This window comes from Aphelocoma coerulescens, chromosome 23 (assembly GCF_041296385.1).
Source record: "Aphelocoma coerulescens isolate FSJ_1873_10779 chromosome 23, UR_Acoe_1.0, whole genome shotgun sequence".
NCBI lineage: Eukaryota > Metazoa > Chordata > Aves > Passeriformes > Corvidae > Aphelocoma > Aphelocoma coerulescens.
Window position 1 is genome coordinate 1,474,214 of NC_091036.1, and position 23,037 is coordinate 1,497,250.

General features: G+C 53.7%; 1 protein-coding gene across 1 annotated transcript in view; it reads left to right on the forward strand.

Annotated features, from left to right (window-relative positions):
- Positions 1 to 23,037, forward strand: part of HIVEP3 (HIVEP zinc finger 3) — a 64,898-nt gene that overhangs the window by 39,129 nt on the left and 2,732 nt on the right. Inside the window, exons 3-5 of the mRNA XM_068994392.1 lie at positions 5,471 to 5,646; positions 15,142 to 15,240; positions 20,050 to 21,116. Of these exons, the coding sequence (XP_068850493.1) occupies positions 5,471 to 5,646; positions 15,142 to 15,240; positions 20,050 to 21,116 (1,342 nt within the window). The remainder of the gene's footprint in view (positions 1 to 5,470; positions 5,647 to 15,141; positions 15,241 to 20,049; positions 21,117 to 23,037) is intronic.

Consider the following 23,037-nt stretch of genomic DNA (forward strand, 5'->3'; position numbering starts at 1 on the left):
ACGCAGGGCCTGGGCAGGTGCTCTCTTTGCTGGGGAAAAGCTGGAGTTCAATGAGGGGAAGATTTCACGCCTCAGCTTTTCTGTGATTCCCCAAGCCCGTCCTTACCTCGGGATCGATCCTAACCTGTTATCTAAATGAAATCCCACTGCAAGCCACGCCCCGGTGCTCTGCGCTGTGCCTGGGGCAGGGGACGGGCCCTGCCCTGAGGCTGGCTCGGTTTGTCACCTTGGGCAGTGTCACCCTGCCAGTGCCAAACCCTGCCTGAGCTGCTGACACCTGACTGGGGGCACGGGATGGTGACAGTGACACCCTCACACCATGGGTGTGTCCCTGGTGGTGACAGTGACACCTTCACACCATGGGTGTGTCCCTGATGGTGACAGTGACACCTTCACACTGTGGGCGTGTCCCTGGTGGTGACAGTGACATCTTCTTCCTGTGGGTGTGTCCCTGGTGGTGACAGTGACACCCTCACACCTTGAATGTGCCCCTGATGGTGACAGTGACACCCTCACACCGTGGGTGTGTCCCTCGTGGTGACAGTGGCACCCTCACACCTTGGGCGTGTCCCTGATGGTGACAGTGGCACCCTCACACCTTGAATGTGCCCCTGATGGTGACAGTGACACCCTCACATTGTGGGTGTGTCTCTGGTGGTGACAGTGACACCTTCACACTGTGGGCATGTCCCTGGTGGTGACAGTGACACCCTCACACCTTGAATGTGCCCCTGATGGTGACAGTGACACTCTCACCCCATGGACACCCTCACACCATGGGCATGTCCCTGGTAGTGACAGTGACACCCTCACACTGCAGGCATGCCCCTGACAGTGACAGTCGCACCCTCACCCTGTGAGTGTGTCCCTCACCCAGCTCCCACCCTCTGTGCAGTTTCCCTGGAGACTGGCGTGTTCTGTCTGTATGGATCCATTATTCCAGCCAGGAAGAAGGAGATTTCTGTGCCAGCTCCTCCCGGATCCGTACCCAGCTTTGTTGTGCTTCTCTGGAAGCGCCTGGTTTGTCTCGCTGCAATATCCCTGTCTGGGAAATTGGGATGCTGGAGTGGTTTGGGATGCTTTTAGGAACCTGGAAATGACATTGTCTGGTATGGGGTTTGTGAAGGAATCCCTCTGTTTGCCCTGCTGGAGCTTGGCACGAGTGAGGGGACATCTCACGGTGACTGTCTGGCCCTGAGGACACACCTGTGTGTGGTCATCCCAGCTGGTGTTTCCCCAAGGATTCCATGGGAAAGGCTGAGGAATTCTGCTGCACACTCGGGTTCATTGTGTAGGGAGCTGTGAGGAAGGCAATTAATGGTCGGTAATTAGTGGCACTGTGGTGGTTACACATTTATCCGTGACCTGGCAGATTTTGCAGCAGACACAAAGCATAAATGAGATCAGTTAATCCCAGAGCAGCCTGTCAGGAACTTCCCGAGGATTTAGCCAAGCCAGATGAGTGGGCAGCCTGGTGACAGATGAAATGGGCCATCAACAAACCCAAAACCTGACACCAAAGGCCACAACTGCAGAGCTTGACTCGGTTCACTTGACAGGCAACCAAACCCAGCAGCTCAGGACAGGGATCAGATATCCCGTTCCTGTTCCTGTGCACCCAAAACCCAAAAAGCAAACAAGGGACTTTATCAAATGTCAAAACCAGTCGAGGAAATACTTCTTCAGTTGCTGGGAAAGCCTCCAGGGGTGTTCTTTGAGACAGCAGCGAGCTTCAAACTGTGGGAATTCACAGAATTAAGGCTGCCCACCTCAATTTTAAAAATGTAACCACTGTGCCCAGGCTGTGACCAGCAAGGCCACATCAGCAAAGCCTTTGCAAGGCGAGGTAAAATCCTGGTGGAATTTAAAAAAAGATTTGAGAAGGAAGCAGGAGGGAAGGGGTGATTCAGCCCAGCCATGAGCAATGAGTCCCCCAGAAACCTGCTCTGCCTCGCCGCCTGCCAACCACCAAACTTCCTTCCCCCCTGGCTGTCCAGGGTTTTATCCTGTGGTTTCCAGCCACATGGAGATTTTGGATGTGGCTCACAGCACTGAGGGGAAAAAAAGAAGTGTTTGTGGCTAAAAAGGCTGGTCAGGAATTTGTAATAGCCGATACTGAGAACTAAAGCTCCTGAAGGCTGCGAAGGAATAAATGCTTCGTGGGTTTGGGTTTCGGCTGAAGGGAAGGAGCTGAGACAAAGCTTTTGCCAGGCTTGTGTTTTCCCATTGTTGGGTTTCCTGTGCCTCCTGACAGCCACGGCCCATTCTGGGGCTGTTGGGTCTCTGATACTGCCGAGGGTGACACCAGCACTGCCGAGGCTGTGCCCATTCCTCCTGCTCCGAGAAGGCTTTGCGGTGGTGGCCCAAAATTTGCCAGCAGGACACACAAAAGAACCTTTCAAAAATGCATCAAATAGCTGAATTTTTCTGTGTGTGTGTGTATCTGTTTGAAAGGACAATTCCCCAAATCAGTTTCTGGGCTCGTAGTGACCATTAACCCCCCGTGTTCCCAGCCATGCCCACGTTGGAGGGGAGCAAGGCACTGCGGGAGTTGGGAGCTGCTAATGCCAGGATTGTGAATTCCACAGTGCTCGAGAAGAGAAGCCCAGATGTGCTGACACAAACCCCAGCTGTGGCTGTCCACGGGATGTGCCTGCAGCAAACCCTGTGGAGCGGGGAAGATCCTTTGCCCGGGGTGAAGCTTCACACAGAGCGAGCTGTGGCTGATTTGTCTCTCTGATGCAAATCAGATGGGCACAGGAGCAGGGAACCCGGGATCACATTGAAGGAATTATGTCCATAAATCTATCGCAGCCCTCGGAGCAGGCAGATGGCATCTGCAGCAGCGTTCTCTGGGTTCTGGCACTGTCACCTCCTGCTTTCTTCCTCTTTGGTTTGGGATTCCTTAAGATTAACTTGCTTTTCACCTTTCTCCCTTCTCCCTGCCTGTTTTCCACGTGGTCTCGGGGAGCTGTGGGGGAATATCTGTGCTGGAGCCTCCCAGAGTGTCAGATGAAGTGCAGTGCCTGATTCCAGATTAAATCACTTGTTCCTTGTAACGCAGCCCCGATGGCTTTAATGAGGCCGAGGGAGGGAGGGACACAAAGACATTTCCACGGGAGGGTGTCATCAGGGGCAGTGCAAGTACAAGGCTGATAAAGGAGCAATTCCAGGTTTTAAGTGGCCAGGTCATTCCCAGCACAGGGACAGGCAGGGAGGAGGCAGAGAGGAAAGCCTCCAGTACAAATCTGAACAGAAAAAAAACCAGGATTCCCGATTCCTTTTGCTCCTTCTGATGCTTTAAGTCCCTGGCTGAATGGAGAAGGGACATCAGCCACCCCTAAGAATTAGTTACGTGGGATCTGTGTGGTTAAATGGAGGTAACTGGGCGTACTGGGATGGAGACTGGGGCACACTGTGAGCTCTTCAGACACCAGCTCAGCCCCCTCTGCCCAGATAATGAGAACTTTGCGATGATGGGTTTTGATGTTGGTTTTTTTAGGGGTTTTGGGGGTTTTTTTGGTGGTTGGGAATGGCCACGATGGGGTGGCGTTGCTCCCACTTCAGTCACAGCAGATAAAATAAAGTACTTGGGCCGCCAGGCGAGCCTGGCGAGGATCTAGAAAACTCCTGATGGCGCCCAAGGACAGAAACACAAACTGTTCCTCTGCACGTTGGGCACCAAGATCTGGTTTAGTCTGGTTTGTGCTCTTGGTGCAGACTGGGGCCGTCTAAACACCCAGATTTCCTCTCTCTTCTCTAATCCATGTCCAAGCCTGAATCCGTGAGCTCATGCCCTGAACTCGCGAGCAGCTCATCCCCCTCTGAGCCTCTCCCACGTCTCTGTGGGGCTCAGCCAGGACTGGCAGCACAGAAGGGTTTAGTCCCAGCTCACCTCCTGCACCCAGGAGGATCATCCTGAATTTCAGCTCCCCCAGACACCCCCCTGGAGCTGGAATTGCCCAGACTCCTCCTGAGGGAATGGAACAAAGTGTGTGGGAGACCCAGGGGTGCCCGCGGTGGGACTCTCCCACTTCTAACTGCACCCTCACAGGTGGCTGGGATGAGTTTCCACGGCTGCATCCTGTGCAGGCCGTGCCATTCCCATCCTGGCAGTTCTGGGCTGGATTAGGGATCTTTGTGTATTTTTTTTAACTCAGTTTTAAATGACTTTAAATGGTTTTTCTTTGCTATAAATACACGGAGTTTAGTATTTATTGTATATTCACTTGCTGGAGTGCTCAACCTATTCCAGTGCAGCTGCTTCTGTTCGAGCTTCTCCTCAGTCTGGCTGCTGTTTTCTCACCCTTCTGGTTTGGAATGGGCTTCGTTGGGAAGATACTAAAACCTGACGGATGGTGTTGGATGCCTTTGGATCCCCTATTAAGAGCCTTTAGACAGCCTGATTTTTCCAGGGTGGATGTTTGGAGATTTCTGAAGACCAGACTTAATTCCTCCTGGGTAGAAAAATGACTTGCAAGAAATGCCATGCTTCAAAAATTTGGCCTCTTTAAGATCTGAGGGGAGCAATTTCGTGTTACCTTATTCCTCTTGTGCTGTGAGCACAGGAAATTGCAGACTTCATTTGCTGAGCAGCAGGAGGCCGGGAGATTTGTCTCAGTCTTACAAGGGTTTTTCAACCCCCCATCCTGCAGCCTTCCCCGTGCGCTAATGCCTGGACAGAAAATCAAATATATAATGGGAAGGAAGGATGACCAACCTCATTCTCTTGGGTAGAACTAAATCGTGATCCTGTGCCAAGGATAAAACAGCCTGGACTCTGCGGTGTTTACATTTAGTGGTAGCATGATTTATTTATTTTAAAAAAGGGTGTTTTCTTCTCTTTGTGTCCATTCTGGGTGTGTCATTCAGGCTGTGAGGGGGTCACAGAGGGAGATGTGGCATCAGTGACTTCTCATCTGGCTCTTGCTGCAGCCCCAGTGGGTGGGAGGAGGCGTCTCAGGAGGTTTGGCTGGGATGTGTTTGCCCAGCGCCCTGCACGGTGCTGGGCACGTTTTAAAAGGCAGGGAGAGAGAGGCAGCTGGGCTGGACTGGGATGAGCCTTGTCCAGACTGGCCTGGGACAAAGCCTGTCCAGACTGGCCTGAGTGCCTCGGTGTGTGTTTGAGGATAAGGGACATCAGGACAGTGAGGTGCCCCTGCGACTTAGCTCAGCCTCTTGGTGTGCACAGAGCAGCACATGCAGGACATGAGGACACGTTCCAGCAGAGGAATCAGGTGTCTGGAGGCATCTGGGCACAAGCTTTGGATGATAATTTGCATTTATCCTAATTACCCAGAGCTACCAAACAGCAACCAAGACCTGTGGTGTCAATAACGCGCTGAACTAACCCAGCAAAGTTGTGACTTCTTCTGTTGAGGTGGGAATCTTCTTTTTTTTTTTTTTCCTTTTTTTTTTTCTATTTTTCTTTTTTATTTTTCCCCTTTATCACGCCACCTGTTGCTCATAGGTACAAATCAAACGAAGAGTATGTGTATGTGCGAGGCCGTGGAAGAGGGAAGTATGTTTGTGAGGAGTGTGGAATTCGCTGCAAGAAACCCAGCATGCTGAAGAAACACATTCGCACGCACACAGACGTCAGGCCGTACGTCTGCAAGTACTGTAACTTTGCTTTTAAAACCAAAGGTAAGCCACAGCCAGCTCCCAGCTCCTCTGCGCAGTGCGGTGGCTCTGCCAGCCTGCTGGGGGGCACTGGCAAAGGGCAAGGGAAGGCCTTCCCAGGGGCTGCAAGAGCCCAGGAGTTGGAGGGAGGGGGATGAGGGAGTTGGAAATTGGTTGGTGTTTCCGGAAGAGGAGCAGCTCCGTTGCAGCAGAGCTTTGCTGCTGTCCTCCTTGTGCTTCTCTCCAAGGGAAAAATCCTGAAATGCAGCTTCCCTGGAAGGGCTTTCCGAACAAAGCCACCCCAGAACGCGAGCAGGAGCTCCAGGCTCCTGGCTGAGCTCCAGGCTCCTGGCCGAGCCCCTGGATCCAGGCTCTGGGTGGCTTTTCCTGCTGGTGCTCTCCAGATCTGCCCATTCTCATCCTCTGCAGTTGCATGTGGCTTCCACATTCTCTGTGTCACATCAAGGGACCTTTTCCCTAAAGGCCTCCATCCCAGGACATCGAGCCATCAATGCCACCAGGTGTTCTCTGCCATGGCCTCAGGGAGGGTGTGAGTGAGCCCAGGAGGAGCCTGCAAACCACAGGCCAAAAAAAAAGTCTGTTCCAAGAGAAATGGGGACTGGGACTTCCCAAATGTGCCAGAGGTGCCTTTAACTTCTTGTAGGGTCTGGCACCGTGGGTTGGACAAATCTCTGGTGGCAGCAAGTGTTGGGGTAAAGGTGTGGGGCTCAGTTTCTCAGTTACAGCTTGACAGAGATCTGTGAGTTCAGGGAGCCTTTGGACAAAGCCCTTGGGCACGTGGGGGGATTTTGGGGGTTGTCCCATGCAGGAGCTGGCCTGGGTGATCCTTGTGGGTCCCTTCCAGCTCAGGATGCTCTAAAATGCCCGCTATCTGTCACCAGAAGGTGACACAGCTGGGAGGGCTCAGCAGGCAGGAAGGACCCGGAGCCACCCAGGCAGGGGCACGCTGTGGGTGTGGGGAGCGGCACTGGGTGCTGCGTGCTCTGTGGCACGGGTGCTGGCCCAGAGGTGACAGAGGAGGGCAAGGGAAGTGGCCAGAGCGGGTGACTCGGGGTGGGCAGTGCCTGGAGCCGGTGGCTTTGCTGGGAAGGCTGGCGGGGGATTTCTGGGTGACAGCGTGCTGGTGATCACTGGGACTGGGGGAGAACGGGAAGTGATACCGGGTTTGAGGCCAGGCTCTCAGGCTGCACATCCCAGCGACGGTTCTTTCTCTCCCTCCCATCCTGGAGCTGTTTCTGATTCATTTCCTTTCTCTTCCCCTCTTGCTTTGACTTCGTTCCGAGGTTTCCCTTGGGGAGCTGAACCCGCTCAGCCTCTCCCGTCACTTCACCTCACTCCCCACCATGCTTCTGTAGGGCTTTTGTCCAGGGTGCTGGGCCCAAACCATCCTCTCCACCACCTCTCTGGCTGCTCTGCTCTTCATCTCTGCTCCCTTGAAGGCCACGATCTGTCAGCTCTGACTGCACATTGCCCACGGACACTTCCCTTCTTCCGCTTGGCATGGGCAAGGGAGCATGGAAATGCTTCCTTCCACAAAACCCAAAAAAATCATCAACAGTCTGTTGGGATTTGAATGGCAAAGTATCCATTTGCCTATGGATGCATGGAATGGGCAGCACTTCCCCGGATCGGGGTTTATGGATAAATAGTTGCATGATGGTGACTTGGAATTGCATGAGAAAGGCTCTTTGCTGGGAGGGGGTGACGGGCAGAGCCCTGGGACATGCTCAGACTGCCCAGAAATGGGAGAAAAGCTCTTTGGGGGCACAAGGACCTCGGGAAGAGTGGGGGGAAAAGCCCTGAGTGTGTTGATAAAAGCATCAGCTGGTGATGGGGACTTATTGCAAACAAGAGTTTGAGTTGGCTTAAAAAATCCCCGCCAGGGGTAGGAGGAAAATCTGGATTTTTGCTCATGCCCTCGCCAGTGATTTTTTTAAGCCATCTCAAACTCTGGTTCTTAACAAGAGTGACCTGGAGGAGCTGGGGCTTTGCAGAACTGGTGTGTCCCAGCTCATTCTGGAGCCACTCCGGAGGGGCTGGTCCGGGCCCCGGCTCCTGGGTGGCTTTGGCAGCCCCGGGAATTGCAGAATGCAGAAGCTGCAGCTCTCTCCCTCCTGCCAGGCTGCACTTGCACAAACACGGAGCTTTTTTAGAAATCAGCTTTGCAGAGTTAATTTTAGCCTTCGGCATCAGCTCCAGGGGGAGGTCTGTGGAGCTGGCTTCGTTTTGGCGGGGGGAGATCTCTCCAGCATGATCTAATGCTCTAAACTCTCAAGCAGCCTGGAAGCAGTTAAATGGGTCTTTATTATTATTATTTATTATTATTGTTTTTAATGAGGATCTTTATCTGGTTAAAATGTACCTCACCCCCCACCCCTCCCACTCCACAAAATCCATCTCCGTGTTCCAAGAACTGGGAAAACTTTTGCAACACAAAATGCTTGAAATATTTCCCCTTATTCACTAATTGTCTGCTTTTTTTGTGCCTTTCTGTCACTGGAAGCAAAGCTGTTCCTTTGGGTTACAGAGCTGCAGGGAAATATTTTTTATTATTATTATTATTTTAAAGCAAATCCACGAGTTTGGTTTGGGGGTTTTGTTTGTTTGTTTCTTTTTTGTTTGTTTGGGCAGTTTTTGGGAGGTTCTTTGGGTTTTTTTGGGTGTTTTTGGTGTGTGTGCTCGCTTAGCTGATGGGAACAACAGCCTTGGAAATCTGGTTTGTAGAGATTTATCTGATTTGGTGTTTCTGGAGCAGATCTAAAGGTGCCTCTTTAATGAGGTGTCTCTCCCCCTCCTCTGCGGTGGGGCTCTGTGACCGTGGCCTCCAAGAGGGTCTCTAGAGGAGGCTCAGCAGCTCCTGCATTGTTTTCTGGGCAGGAAGGAAAGGAAGGAAAAGCTGTTTTCCCTTTCAGGAAGGTCGGGGGAGAGCTTTTCCCTTCCCCTCTCTCGCTGCTGCTCGGGGTGAGCTGGGCCGAGGGGCAGTGCTGACACATTAATGCCCCCTGTGCAGACATTCCCCTTTTCCAGTCATTTTCTGTCCTCCTTCAGACTCTTGTCACCCTCTCCCATCCTGGTTGCTTTCAGAATTTCTCAGAATTTCTGGACAAAATGTGTAGAACAGCTCTGGGTGGCTGCTGCTGCCTCTGCCTGGAGGTCAGAAGGGACGAGGAGCTTCATTTGAATTTAAAGGGAGCTGTGTGAAGGACACCGGTGCTGCTGGCTGGAGACACCCATTTCGCAGTCTGGGCCACTCACACTTCCCAGACACCAGACTGCTCCATGGCCTCAGCCAGGGTCTTTAATAAATTCATTTTCAGTTCCTTAAATCAGCCCTGACAGCACCGAGGTTACTGCACATGCGAATATATTCAATATAATAAATTAAATAAATTAAATGCGTCCCCCCCAGCCCTTAAAGGGCTGCACAGTTTGTTGTTATTGCAGCTCCAGCAGCCTCAGCCTCCCCTGGAAGGCGCAGAGCGGGTCCAGCTGGTGGAAAACCCCAGCAGAATTCCCTGCAGGGCACAGGGATGGACACATTCCCAAAATATCCGGAGGGCTGGGGGCCCTTCCTCGGCGGCCTGGAGGAGGAGAAGGGGCTGAGCATCCCTGGGGAGCCGCTGGGTGTGGTCCCTGTGCTCCTGGGAATGTCACAAATGTCCCAAGGGATGGGGACAGAGTTCTCCTCAGGGATTTGCTGCCTGGACATTCTATGGGGTGTGTGGCCAGGAGCAGAAAATGTCCCAGTGGTCCAGCCAGGAGATGAAACACGGAGAAAAAGGGCTCTGGAACTCTCCAGGGAAAGGGAAAAAATCCAGGAATCAGGGCTGGAAGCAAAGGACTGGTGACTTGCAGTGAAATACTCACGGGTGTTTGCTTTAGCCAGTGCAGCCACTGAAGTCTCAGCCTCCGTGGGAAATCTGCTCAGGGTTAGGATTGGGAAAGCTGCAAATCCAGGACAATTTTCTGGAAAATCAGCCTTTGGCTGGTGCGAGGGATAGATCTGATCCAGGAGGTGGCTGATATTTTATAGCCTGTGTGGACACAGGCAGGATGTGCAAATTCACTCCTTTAATATCTGTGTCAATAAGGATAAAAGATAAGAATTGATTTTTTAAAAAATTGAACTCCTTTGCCCAATGAGTTCTGTAAATTAAAGCTTTCCTCCTCTTAAAGTCTCACCTGGGGATGTTATCTCCCCACCAAGACCTAAATCAAGGCCTGTGAAGTATTTAAATCCCACGTAAAACCTGTTTCAAGGATTTATCTGGGACACAGAGTATCATTTATGGCTGGTTCTCCGTGTGTGAGTGCATCTCCCAGCAAATCACAGAAACCTGGAACAGTTTGGGGTGGGAGGGACCCTAAAAGTCACCCAGTGCCACTCCAGGGACACTTCTGACTGTGCCAGGCTGCTCCCAGCCCCAATGTCCAGCCTGGCCTCGGGCACTGCCAGGGATCCAGGGGCAGCCCCAGCTGCTCTGGCAATTCCATGCCAACCCCTGCCCACCCTGCCAGGGAACAATTCCTGCCCAAGATCCCACCCAGCCCTGCCCTCTGGCACTGGGAAGCCATTCCCTGGCTCCTGGCCCTGAATCCCTTGTTCCCAGTCCCTCTGCAGCTCTCCTGGAGCCCCTTTAGGCCCTGCAAGGGGCTCGGAGCTTTCCCTGGAGCCTTCTCCTCTCCAGCTGAGCACCCCCAGCTCTCCCAGCCCGGCTCCGTGGGATTCTCCTCCTTCCAGAAAAGCTGTTGCTCTCCTGGCGAATGATTTTCAAAGCAGAACGTGACAATTGCTAATCCTGGGAAGCTGCGACCGTTCGTGTCGCGGTGTTGCCTCCACGCTGAGCTCCTGCACTCGGTCATTTGGTGGTTTTTTTGAGTTTATTTTTTGGCTGCTGCTGAATTGATCAGGTTTAAGGGCAGAAACAGAAAGGATGGTGCCCCCCCAGCACAGACAGGATCTCTTTCCCAGGAGTCTCAATTCTTCGGCTCCCTGCGCTCTGCTCTAACTCCGTCACCTTGCGAGGATGATAACGGCTCTTCCGAAAAAAAAAAATTCATTTCCCTCATAAAATTTAGCTGGGAAATCACTTCTAGCCCCCATTAAGCTGCTTTAGGTGCTTTTGGAAGGCTCGAGTCTCGGCTTTCTCCAAACAACACAGGCATTTAAGCTGCTCTAAGTCCCCAGTAAGACCTCACAGCATCGGCAGAGCTCAAGCAGCTGTAGCACATAGTTCTGGGCAGGCGTAATGGGAGCCGTGCTCACTCTGCCTCTGCTCCTCCTGGGGGCTCGCAGCTCCCAAGAATTCCTGAGGTTTTTTTAAATATAGCTGGTTTATTTCAAATCTGGGAGGTTTTTGGTAAACAATCCCCAGTGAGGAGCACTCACCTGCTCAGGGTTCAGTGCAATTCCTCTGCTATTTAAACCCAGCCTCCCTGCTGCTCTCTCTTGCTCCCTCGGAGATGTTTTTTCCATGGTTTCCAAGGAAGCAATGCTGTGTGGTTTTCTTACTTTTTTTTTTCTGTTTTTTGGCCTTTTTTTAACTCGGGAGCCAGAACTTTGTGAGGCAACAAGTAGCTGTGAGCCTTCCCTTGTAGGATCCAGGTCCAGCTTTCACTTAGGCAGAGTGGTGCTGATTTTACTGGAAATCTGCCGAAGGACTCGAGCAGCTTTCATCCTGCCAGCATTAATTAAGGGGTCGAAAAAAACCACAAACTGGAGGAAGAACCCTGATAAGACAAATATCCTTGTCCTCCAGATTGCTCCCAGGATGATCACTCAGCTTCTCAGCTGGTGGGAAGCAGCATCCAGCTCTTCATTTCCTTCAAAGGATGCAGAGGGGGCAGATGAGGATCTGGCCTGCTGAGTCTCCCTTCCCTGAAGGGATGCAGCACCCCAGTTCCATTGGGATTTCTCCAGGAGTGTGTGCAGGATTTGCACCCCGAGCTTTGCAGGAGGATCTTGGCTTTACCTGGGGGGGGGGGGGGGGGGGTGAAGGAAGGGACAGAGCAGAGGAAAAAGAAGTTGAAGAGGAAGGAAAGTAAAGCTTGGAATGAGTCGGTGCTTTGGTGTTTGGGGTGAATTTGTTGGCGCTGGGGGCTGGCAGTGCCTGGGCTGGGGAGGGAGGGAAGGCAGCAGCCACACACTGGGACAGAAAGGAGAGCAGGAGCTGACACTGGTGGCTCCTGGCACAGCTTCTCAACCCCAGCGGCTGCTGAGGTGCAGGGAGGGCTCTGGGAGCTCTGCCCAGGTCCTGCAGCTCCACAGGGACAGGAGCCACTGGACCTTTGGCCACCTGAGGTGGCCACAGTGGCCTCGGAGTGCCAGTGAGGAGTCCCAAGCATGGCACCAGACCCCCTCTCCTCAGGAATTCCTGCTGTTGCCTCCTGGTGTTTCCAGAGCCGGGTGCTTGTGGCACCGAGGATTTCTGGGCTGCTTTCGGGGCTGGGGCCACACCAGAGCTCCGGGGGCTGTCCCCTCCCGCTCAGCTGAATCCCCACATCAGCCCCTGCTCACAGCAGGCACTGCCCTGGGCTGGTTTTGTGTTTGTTGGCCTTGGGGTGACTCCAGGCAGGGATTTTGCTGTGCTGGCTGAGCGGGGATGGGGCATTTCTGCCAGGCGGGCTGTGAGGTGCCCTGCTGGGCGGGCGGCAGCACAGGGTGGATTTCAGCACGCTGACTCAGTTTGTGTTTGTGCTGCTTTTCACTTCCAAAACCAAATTCCAGCTCCATGAGGCCGCAGTTTGGACTGGTTGGGTGCTTTTTTTTTTCATTTTCAGGCAATGGTGATTCACTGGGAGCAGAGGTGGCCATGAGAACACACTCCTGGCTCACAGGGTGGGTTTGGGGCCACAGCAAAACTCCTGGTTTGGGGTGGAGAAAGAGGACTCTGATTTGGAGCAGGGAGCTGAGCCAGGCCGGCCTCATCCTCACACCTGAGCGTCCTGACTATGGGGCTAAGGGGAGTTAAACACGAGGCTTAAAAATAATAAATCTCTCTTACTTGGAGCTGTTTTGCTGCATTTAAAGTATTAAACATCCCCTGGATCCACGTCCAGCTTGGGTGCCAGCTACATGGGGATATAGAGTCAGCCTTTGTCTCCCGTGGTCTTCCCTGCTGGAGCTGCTCCATTTTGTATGAAATGGGCTGAAATCAGTAATTCATGGGCTAAGGAGGAATCCAGGTGGCAGCTGGGTGGTTGTGGCACTCTCTGAGAGGTGAGGGCACCACGGGTAATGCTCTGCTCCAGCAAACAGTGGCTTTTTTATCCCAAATATCCAGAGCAGCAGCAGGAGAGGCTCAGAGAGGCTCTCTGTGCTCCCACCAGCTCAGGGACTGGGCACTTTGGATGGCAGGACCTCCATCCTCAGCTGGAGGTTGTAATAAAGTGGGAGAATTCCGTTTTTTCCTATTTTTTTTTTTAAATTGTTTGGTGAGAAAGCCAAGCCTGGTTCCCCTCAGTGCCCTCAGGTGTCAGTGGCAGCAAGGCTGAGGGCACAGCAGGGAACAGGCAACGCTCAGCCAGCGCTGGGAAATGCAAACATTCCTTCAGCAGGGCCCAGGTTTCTTCTCATCATCCCCTCAGCCCATAAATCCCTGGAAGTGTCCAGAGCCAGGCTGGATGAGGCTTGGAACAACTTGGAATAGTGGAAGGTGGCCCAGCCCATGGGACTGGATGGGCTTTAAGGTCCATCGCAGTCCCAGTCTGGGATTTTAGGAAGAGCAGGGAAAATGGGACATTTCTGCTTGAATTCTCCTCCCTTCATTTCCTGTCTGTTCCCCACCTCCGCCTGCTTCTCCCTCTCCAGCAAACGCTCCCCTTTGTTCAGCATTCCCTGGGCTAAAAGTCAGGTTAATTAGTGTCTAATTAACCTGCCTGTAATGTGGGAGGTTGAATTAGAGGGGTGCTCTGTGATGCCCAGGAGTTGCCCACCTCCCTGTCCCAGAGCAGCCCCCAGTGACCCCCCGTGGCATTCCCTCCCCCACGGGGGCTGCCCTTCCCAGAGATTTCTGAATTCCAGAGGGTGTCCAAGGCTCCTCCTGCTCAAGGAGCCGAGAGCTTTGGCCTGGTCCTTTGGTGCATTCCAGATCACCTGAGCCATCCTTGTGGGGGAAAACGGGAATGTGGGGAGGTTTTCCCCTCTTGCTGGCAGCTCAAACCCTCATTTTCTCATGGAATGATAAAACCATTAAACTTGTAAAAGCCCTCCAAAATCCTTCAGCCCAACCACTCCCCAGCACTGCCAAGGCCACTCCTGCCCCGTGTCCCCAAATGCCACATCCACTCGTTTTTGGAACATTTCCAGAACACCTGAGCCATCCTTGTGGGGGAAAACGGGAATGTGGGGAGGTTTTCCCTCTTGCTGGCAGCTCAAACCCTCATTTTACCATGGAATGATAAAAACCATTAAACCTATTAAAGCCCTCCAAGATCCTCCAGCCCAACCACTCCCTCCCTGCCCTGTGTCCCCAGGTGCCACATCCGCTCGTTTTTGGAATATTTCCAGGGTGGAACTGCTCTGCCCTGCGGTGCTGAGGATCCCCTCACCTCCAGACAGGCAGGGCTGTGTTGGGATCAGGTTGGAGGTGATGCCACACTGGGATGTCTTTCCCATCCCTGCTTTCCTGCCATTTTTCCTTTGCTGCCCCCTCATAAAATCATTAAAATTGGAAAAGCCACCCGAGATAATCCAGTCCAGCCATTCCCTCCCTCCCCCGTGTCCCCAAATGCCACATCCACTCGTTTTTGGAACATTTCCAGAACACCTGAGCCATCCTTGTGGGGGAAAACGGGAATGTGGGGAGGTTTTCCCTCTTGCTGGCAGCTCAAACCCTCATTTTACCATGGAATGATAAAAACCATTAAACCTATTAAAGCCCTCCAAGATCCTCCAGCCCCACCACTCCCTCCCTGCCCCGTGTCCCCAGGTGCCACATCCGCTCGTTTTTGGAACATTTCCAGGGTGGAACCGCTCTGCCCTGTGGTGCTGAGGATCCCCTCACCTCCAGACAGGCAGGGCTGTGTTGGGATGAGGTTGGAGGTGATGCCACACTGGGATGTCTTTCCCATCCCTGCTTTCCTGCCATTTTTCCTTTGCTGCACCCTCACAGCTGAAAAAACCCAGGCCTTTTGTTCCCCCAGCCCCAAAACTGTGCCCCAGCAGTTTTTGCAGGCTGCAGAACACCTGAAAGGTCCCCCAGCACCTCCTGCTGCACCCCAGGGCAGCAGCAGAGGGAGGGAAGGGGGGACCTGGCCTTGTGTCACAGGGTATTTGCAGTGGGCAGGGGCTTGGGGCCAGTCAGGGACCTTAGTCTGGTTCAGAGAGAGTTTCGGCTTGTGACTGCTGAGCTTCCAAAAGGGAAAAAAAAAAGGAAAAAAAGAAGAAAATATTAAAAAAAAATCTAAAAAAGAAAACCAACAAAAAAAAAAAAGGTGAAAAAAAAGGGGGAAAAAGGAGCCATATTTGAGTAAAATACATTTTCTGCTTCTTTTCAGGGAATCTGACTAAACACATGAAGTCAAAGGCCCACAGCAAAAAATGTCAGGAGCTGGGCGTGTTGGTATCTTCACTGGTGGAACTGGAAGCCGAAGAAGGTAAAACCTTCCCCTTTCTAAAGCTGCTGTGGGTGCTGAGGGAGGGGCAGCATCCAGCCAGGGCCCAGCCCTGCTCTGCAGAACATCCTGCCACAGATGGGAGCAGTTTTGTCCCCCCAGGCTCCTTCCCGGGGTTTCTGTGTGCGTGGGGCCGTGCTGGGAGCTGCATCCGTGGGGGAAGTGTGAGCCTGGGTCCCCTTGCTGGGGGTTGGTGGTCCCAGAGGAGTTTTCTGGCTTTAAGGGCTCTGGTTCTGTGCCTGCCTGAAGTTTTTGGTGGTGCAGGGATGGGCAGAGCTGGTCCTGCTCAGTTCTCTGCGTGTGCATCCCAATAAACAGGGAATGTGCTGCATGAGAAGCTCCTTGTTGGTATCTCAGCGTGTCTCTGCCATGCTCTGGAGGAGCCCAGGCCTTTCGTGGCTCTGGAGGGAGTCTCCAAAGCAGCAAAATGAGACCCCCGAGGATCCCACCCCAAGGATCCCACCCCAAGGGCGATCCCAGCCCCGAGGATTCCCTGCTCGAGGCTGTGCAGCCCCACCCTGGTGCTGCAACCACAGGCTGGAGGGTGAAGGCGAAAAAACCAGTCCTGGCAGCCTGGATTGGGGTCTGGGGGGATACTTTATCACTGCAAGTGCTGAATGTGAGCGTGGGGCGGCCCTTTGGTGGCCCTGCAGGCCGGGGGGCTGTTCCTGCACCAGGCAGACGCAGGCGGGGCTTTGCTCTGCCCTTCCCGCAGGAGGGGACAGCCAAAACCCAGCCAGGGATCTTGCAGTGGTCATCCCGAGGGAGAAGTGTTGGTGTGGTGTGAACAGTAGGACGGGGAGGCTCCTGCCCTGGAATATCGCTGGAGAACCCTTTCATCCCAGGGACTCACATAAAATAATTGATTAACTGAGATCTGTCCCTGCTCTCACATCCCCTTTTGGTGTTGCTTCAGCAGATCCCTAAAGCCACGGAGCTGCTCCAGGGCTGGAGCCCCTCTGGAGCCAGGCTGGGAGAGCTGGGGGTGCTCAGCTGGAGAGGAGAAGGCTCCAGGGAGAGCTCCGAGCCCCTTGCAGGGCCTAAAGGGGCTCCAGGAGAGCTGCAGAGGGACTGGGGCCAAGGGATTCAGGGCCAGGAGCCAGGGAATGGCTTCCCAGTGCCAGAGGGCAGGGCTGGGTGGGATCTTGGGCAGGAATTGTTCCCTGGCAGGGTGGGCAGGGGCTGGCATGGAATTGCCAGAGCAGCTGGGGCTGCCCCTGGATCCCTGGCAGTGCCCAAGGCCAGGCTGGACATTGGGGCTGGGAGCAGCCTGGCACAGTGGGAGATGTCCCTGGCTGGGCAGGGGTGTGATGGGATGGGATTTAAGGTCCTTTCCCACCCAAACCATTCCATGATCAAAGCCAGGAAGGGGGAGCAGGAAGGTGAATCCCAAGGGTTCATTTCACACTTCTGAAAGAACGACTGTTACTTTACACCCTTCCATCACAGAACCAATTCATCCCGGTGTGTGTCACTGCTGGAAACCTGCAAATCCAGCATCCTATTTACGCTCCGCTCCTTGGAGCTGCATCCTTCTGAGGACACAGGGGCTCCCTTCAGCAGCTCAGGGCACTGCTCCCATTCCTGACTTCCCCGGCCACTCATCCCTGGATCACTCAGGGTTAATGCACCCAGCGTTGTTGTGGAAGTCGGGATGGGTGAAAGCTTGGGAAAAGGAGTTCTGTCAGGTGATGGCCTCATGGAAAGAGGAATTCTAAGGAAGGTCCCCCTGGCATGCCCAGGGCAGCTGGGAGAGCCCTCAGCCCAAACCACGGCCCCATCAGCTGGGGGGCTTTGCCTTGGCCATCACTCAGTCACTGACCCCTCCCTGCCTGAGGCTGCAGGGGGTGCTTGGAGGCTCTGGGGAGGGTCTCCCCTCCTGGTGTTGGTTGGCTGCAGAGCTGCCCCTGGAGTGTGTCTGGACTTTGTGCAAGCAATTCGTGTAAATTTGGGATTTGGAGCCCATTTCCTGCTCCCGTTGCTGCCGAGCCCCTGTGTGGGTGTTCAGGGGGTGCACAAAGGTGCCCTCGGGAGGGCTGGGATCACAGGAGGTTTCCTTTTGTTCCTCCCAGCTTCTCTCCCACCTGGTCAAAGCCAACACTGGACTTCGGCTGGAAATGGGAATATTCTGCTCCGCGAGCAGAGAGGCCCATTGCTCACAAACATCGAGTAAATACTGAATACAGCAGCCAGGGAGACGGGCAGAAAATGGGATTTTGTCCTCTAGTGGTCAGGGCTGTTTGGATGGATGAGAAAATAACCCAGGAATGACAGAAAGGTGCATGAGAAATCCAAGATCCAGCTGTGACCACAGCCCCCGTTCTCAGGGTGAGGGGCTGCAAAGCGCCCTCCCCTGTGTCCTTTCTCTTCCTTGCAGAGAGGCTCAGAACCAGAACTAAAAGGACTGTTTTAATTAAATAATAATAATAATAATAATAATAATAATAATAATAATAACAACAAAGGCTCCAATTTCCACGTGACACAAAGCAGCACAGGAAGGTTGCCGTGCTTTCCTCTGGGGGCAGGCGGGGAGGGAGCAGCCGTTCCTAAAACTCCCTGGATTATTTTAAACCGGAGTTGTATTTCACTTGATTGTTTGTATTTCTATTTAAGGGGCAGCAGAAAGCAAAGGGTGTTACTATAAAAGGAGATTGGAGTAGAATTCCTCACTCCTGCCTGGGCTGGGCTCGGTGGGATGGCACCATTTGGGGAGGATAAATAACACACACGCAGTGAAATGCAACCTCAGACAAAGCTGTCAGCAGGACACATTCCCACTAATTCCCTCTCTCCTTCCTTCCTCCATTCCTCCCTCCCTGCCCTGCCCTTTCTCTCCCCACGAGCCCAGCAGGATGAATTTTGGAAGCCTGGGCTCAGGGATGGTGTCAGGAGGCCAAAGCGGATCCCTGGGGCTGTCCCAGGACTCGCTGAGATGTTTCCCTTGCTGGAATTTGTGGTGGCAAACGCAAACAGCTCCCCCAGTTTGGGGCTGGCTTCACTTTCCCTTTGCTCCTGACCCTGACCCAGCTCTGTCTCAGCCGGGGCAAAGAAAGGAGAGCACCAGGACAAGGCACAGCTCCTGTCTGTCCCCAACCCCAAAACCAGAGTCAGGGGCTGGCTCACAGCTCGGCCAGTGAAACGCATTCCTCTTCCAAGCAGGAAATGTGCACGGCTCAGCCTACAGCTGGGAGTTTGGAATAATATTTGTTCTGAGCTCAGCTCCTCTGGGAGTTTGCAAAGAGCCCGGGCCCAGCATCCCCCGTCACGGCGGAGGATTTCACAGTGTGAGCCAGAATCCCTCCCCGTGGAGAGCTGCTGGGACAGCTCTGCCCTCAGGGACTGCTGCAGGGATGTTTCGAGTGGATATTGGAGGGATAGATGAGATGCTCCTTTCCGTTCCCGGTTTCAGGCGGGCTCTTGGGTGGATAATCAGCCATGGGAAAATCCATGTGACTGGGAATGCCAATCGCTTCGTGAGCAGTTCCTTGTAAGGCCCTGGCATTCAAAATAAACCGAGTTAGTCCTTTTAGTCCCTCACAGGGACTCCGTGCTGTGCGGCCGTGTCCCCTCTGGAGCCACCCTGGCTGCTGCGGGCAGGTGCCGCCCAGCTCGGCTCCCTTTAATGCCCCCTCCAGCTGGCGCTGCTGGCAGTGGCACCTCTGAACGGGGACCTGTTCCAGGCTGGGCGCAGGAGGAGCCGTGTCCCGGGCTGGAGCGATGCAATTTGTCACACACAGGTGTCACAGCAGCACCCGGGCCACGCCGGGATCCGAGCGTGTCCCAGCAGCTCCGCTGCATCTCCCGGCGCCTGGCACGGGCACAGCTGAGCATTTCCAGCCCCTCCGGAGCAGGGGGACCCGCGGGCCTGGCAGGGCAGTTCTGTTGGGCTGCAGTGACATCCAGTGGCTGTTCCCGACGGACCTGTCCTGCTGCCAGCACATCTGCCAGGGGAAAAGCAGATTTTTCTCTGAGCGTTGAAAGCTCGGTACCCAGCCCAGAAAGCTCCTGCTGGCCCTTCAAGCAGCAGAGAGATGTGGTTTAACCTGCAGAAGTATTTAAAATCGTGTAAAATTTGCTTTTTTAATCCTCCTCACTGCCCCCAAGCTCTGATTGACAAAGCCCCAAATCCTCTGCCCCACAGAAGCCTCCGAACCACAGCTGGAATTTATCCTACCATGGGAAAATCCACTGAGGTTCCTTCCACCCCGTTGTTTGATTTTTAGCAAAAGCCTAAAAAGCCTTGCTGATATTTATCTGCCATGAAACCCAGGCAGGAAAAGGCCCAACAGGTGGAGCTGGCCATATTTTGGCAGCTGTGGATATTCTGGAGTCGCCACTGCCATGAATAATCCTCAAACCCCACTGAAGGACGGGGGTGCTGCTGTTCTCATCTATTAAAGTGGGGGTTTTTTTTTGCATTTTAGAGCAAATCAAGTGTGGCAGGTGCCCAGCAGGGCCTGAGGACTGTGGGTGCTGACAGAGCTGGAACTGGGGTGGAGTGGGATTCGCTGGGATCTACTGGGATCATCAGCAGGGCAGCTGGCAGGGAGGGCAAGGCTGCAGCTTCAAAGCAGGAGATGATGAGACCTAGGAAACAGCTGGGTCCTGTCTCCTCCGGTGCCCTTAGAGCTTGTGAGCAGATTTAGCACAAAAATAGCCTCTTGCAGGTGTTTTAGGGGCAGATTTAGCACAAAAATAACCCCTTACTGTGTGTTTTAGGGGCAGATTTAGCACAAAAATAGCTCCTGAACATGTGTTTTACACTCTCTGTTTCGTGTTTGCCTCCAGGAACCAGTGAAGACCTTTTCCAGGACTCTGAGGGGCGGGAGGGATCTGAGCCCATCGAGGAACACCAGTTTTCAGACCTCGAGGAATCCGACGACGATGACGACAATGAGGACGAGGAAGACGAGGAGGAAGAGGAGAGCCAAGACGAGCCAGCCCTGAAGCTGCCCGAAGGCAAACACGGCACCCTCCTGCTGCACTCCTCAGGGGGCTCCCCATCTTCCCAAGAGGAAGGCACTGACACGGCACCATCCACAGCTCGAGAAGCTGCTTCCAGCACCCCAAAAGCAGGGGAAGGCCAGCAGGCCTCCTCCTCCTCCTCCTCAGGGCTGGAAAGCAAGTGGTCAGCAGACAGCAGCGACGTTGCTGTGTGCCACAGCTTCTTGAGCCTCCACAGACCAGCTTTGACCTCCACCGAGCACTTGGCTCCTGCTGAGAGAGAGTCTGTCACAAGGCCACCGATGTCCTTGGCCATGGACCTGTCGACCTCCAAAGACACCTCCCCGAGGAAAAGGTGGTCCCCGAGCCAGGATGGTGGCAGAGGGGGTGGCAGCAGCAGACCAATGATAGCGAGGAAGCACTTACTGACCAAAAACGAAACCTCCCCCAAACGCTTCTCCCCCACGGCAGAGCTGTCCTCCCTGAGGTGCCTGTCCCCAGGGAGGGGGCTGTCCCCCTGCCAGCGCCTCTCTCCCAGGAGGGAGGCGTCTCCCCTGAGGTGTGTATCCCCAAGGCTCGAGCTGTCGCCCAGCAGGCACCTGTCCCCCCGGAGGGAGCTGTCCCCGAGGACAGCCCTCCCCCCAGACGGAGAAGTGTCCCCTGGCAGGCACTCGTCGCCCAGCAGAGAGATGGCATCCCTGAGGTACTTCTCCCTGAAGAAAGTCTTGTCTCCAGGCTGCTTGGAGCTGTCCAGGTATCCATCCCCTGGGAAAGAGGACGTGCCTGGCACCAGCAAATCAGCGGAGGACAAAGTTCCAAGCTCATATCAAGCCCAGCCCGGGATGTTCTCTTCGATGCCTCTACCTCACAGGTTCTTTGGCAAAAACTTACAGCTCTACGAGTCCAAGCTGGTAAGTCCAGAGCCCTGCTGCCCTCTGCTCCCCACAGGGTGTTCTCTGGTCGGGTTTTTGGTGAAGGCTGTGATGCAGAAGTGCACAGGGACTCTGTGACCACTGTCACAGGTGACCCAGAGAGCAGGGACAAGGGACAGCAGTGGGTTTTGCACCCATTTGGGTCCTGCCCTTCTCAGCTGGAGAGAAATAAAGTTATCCCTTCTCTAAGGGGTTATTCCCACCCCTGAGCCAGCCAGGCCTGCCGGGACAATCAGCAAGGACAACCTCTTAATGATTAATTGTCACTCAGAGCCTTTTTGTTCCTGGGAATGTCATTCCCATCCCTGAGGTTTCCCCGGCTGGGGTGGAGCTGTGACCATTTTCCACTGGTCAGTGACCTGAGGCAGCTCTGGGGCAGCCCTGGCTGAGCCCTGTGTCCACCCACAGCCAGCTCTGCTGGGGGAGCTGCTGAGAAATGTTTGTTTGGACATCTCTCATTTCATCTGGCTTCTCTCTTCAGCACAGCGAGGGGGTTCCCACTGGGCCCAGAACATTATTTAATCTCTCTGCTGGACAAATCAAATCCTGTGGGTGAAGGGAACTCACCCGTCCCTGTGCTGCAGGCAGAGGGATGCGGGCTTTGGTGGAAGATTCCCCCTTCCTGCGGGAATGCCGGGCTCTGCTGTCAGTTGTGCTGATGAACGTGAGATCCACTCGCTGTGGGGAGAGACTCCAGCCCTCAGGGACTGCCCTGGGGAGAGAGAGGCCTTTAGAGAGCCCCTGCCACCCTAGATGCTGAGCCAGGACTTCTGCAGACCTTTCTCCCATGCCCATGACAATCTTCTGTCCTCCTTCCTCCTCCTTTCCACTCTGAGCCTTTGTCTCACCTTCTCAGAGACTTTCCTTTATTTTAGGCCCAAACTTTGGCTTCCTTTAATGCTGTTTCCCTCTCCTGTCAATTCATTTCTTGTGGTGAATCTCAGGGCTCTGGAACCCCCGTCCTTCAACTCTTCTGCCAGGATAACTTTCTGTTGCCTCTGCTTGGAGCAAATCCCCATCAGTTCCCAAATCCACAGTAGGAGACAATGATTGAAGCCCTGCTTGTCTGCCATTCCCACCTTTGTTCACTTTTACCTTTTGGCTTTGTTTTCCTTCTCCTTTTCTGCACCCAGAGCCACCACTGTTGATTTTCCATGTGCCTCCAAAGCAACAGCAAAAACCTGAATGGAAAACTTCCCGTTTACCAGCATGATGGACAGCTGGGCTTTCATTGCAAAATTAACATTCCTGCTAAGGCCACAAGAGACAGAAAGACCAGAGGAGGATTTGTCAGATCCCAAACAGGGCTTGAAGACGATCTTAGCTCAGTTTCAGTGTCAGGCTCTGCCAAGTCTCACCACGACCATCTCTCCTCCCACAGGCCCTTGCTTAGGGCAGTCTCTCCTTGTGGTGATTGTTGCACCACTGAAATATTTGTTTGGGGTTTCCCAGCATCCCTAAAGTGATTTAGCCAAGACTTCCTGTGGATAAGTGACAGTGTTTGACCTTGTCCCTGCTGTCCGTACCTTTGGTGGCTCTTCCTTTTTCTCCTTCCTGTTCTCTTTTGCCTCTTTCCTCTGCCGCCTCTTCAGAGATCCAGCTCACAGGATCAGGGAGTTATTCCCCATAATCCTACAAAGAAATGTGCCCTCCTCACACGTGGATCCTCACATTTTATCTCCAACCCCATCTTAATGGAAAGTTGATTTCAGTTTCTGTTGCTTCCTCTTCTTGGGAGTCCTGTGCAGGGATTTAGTCGTAACCTCATCACTAATTAATCCGTTTCTGTTTAGCCACATATCTCTCCATGATGTACGTTAGGAAACTATGGGAAGCACCGAGAGAGAAAGAGGAAAAGGTAAAATGTAGGGTCAGAACCGTTGATTTGCACAGAGCACCC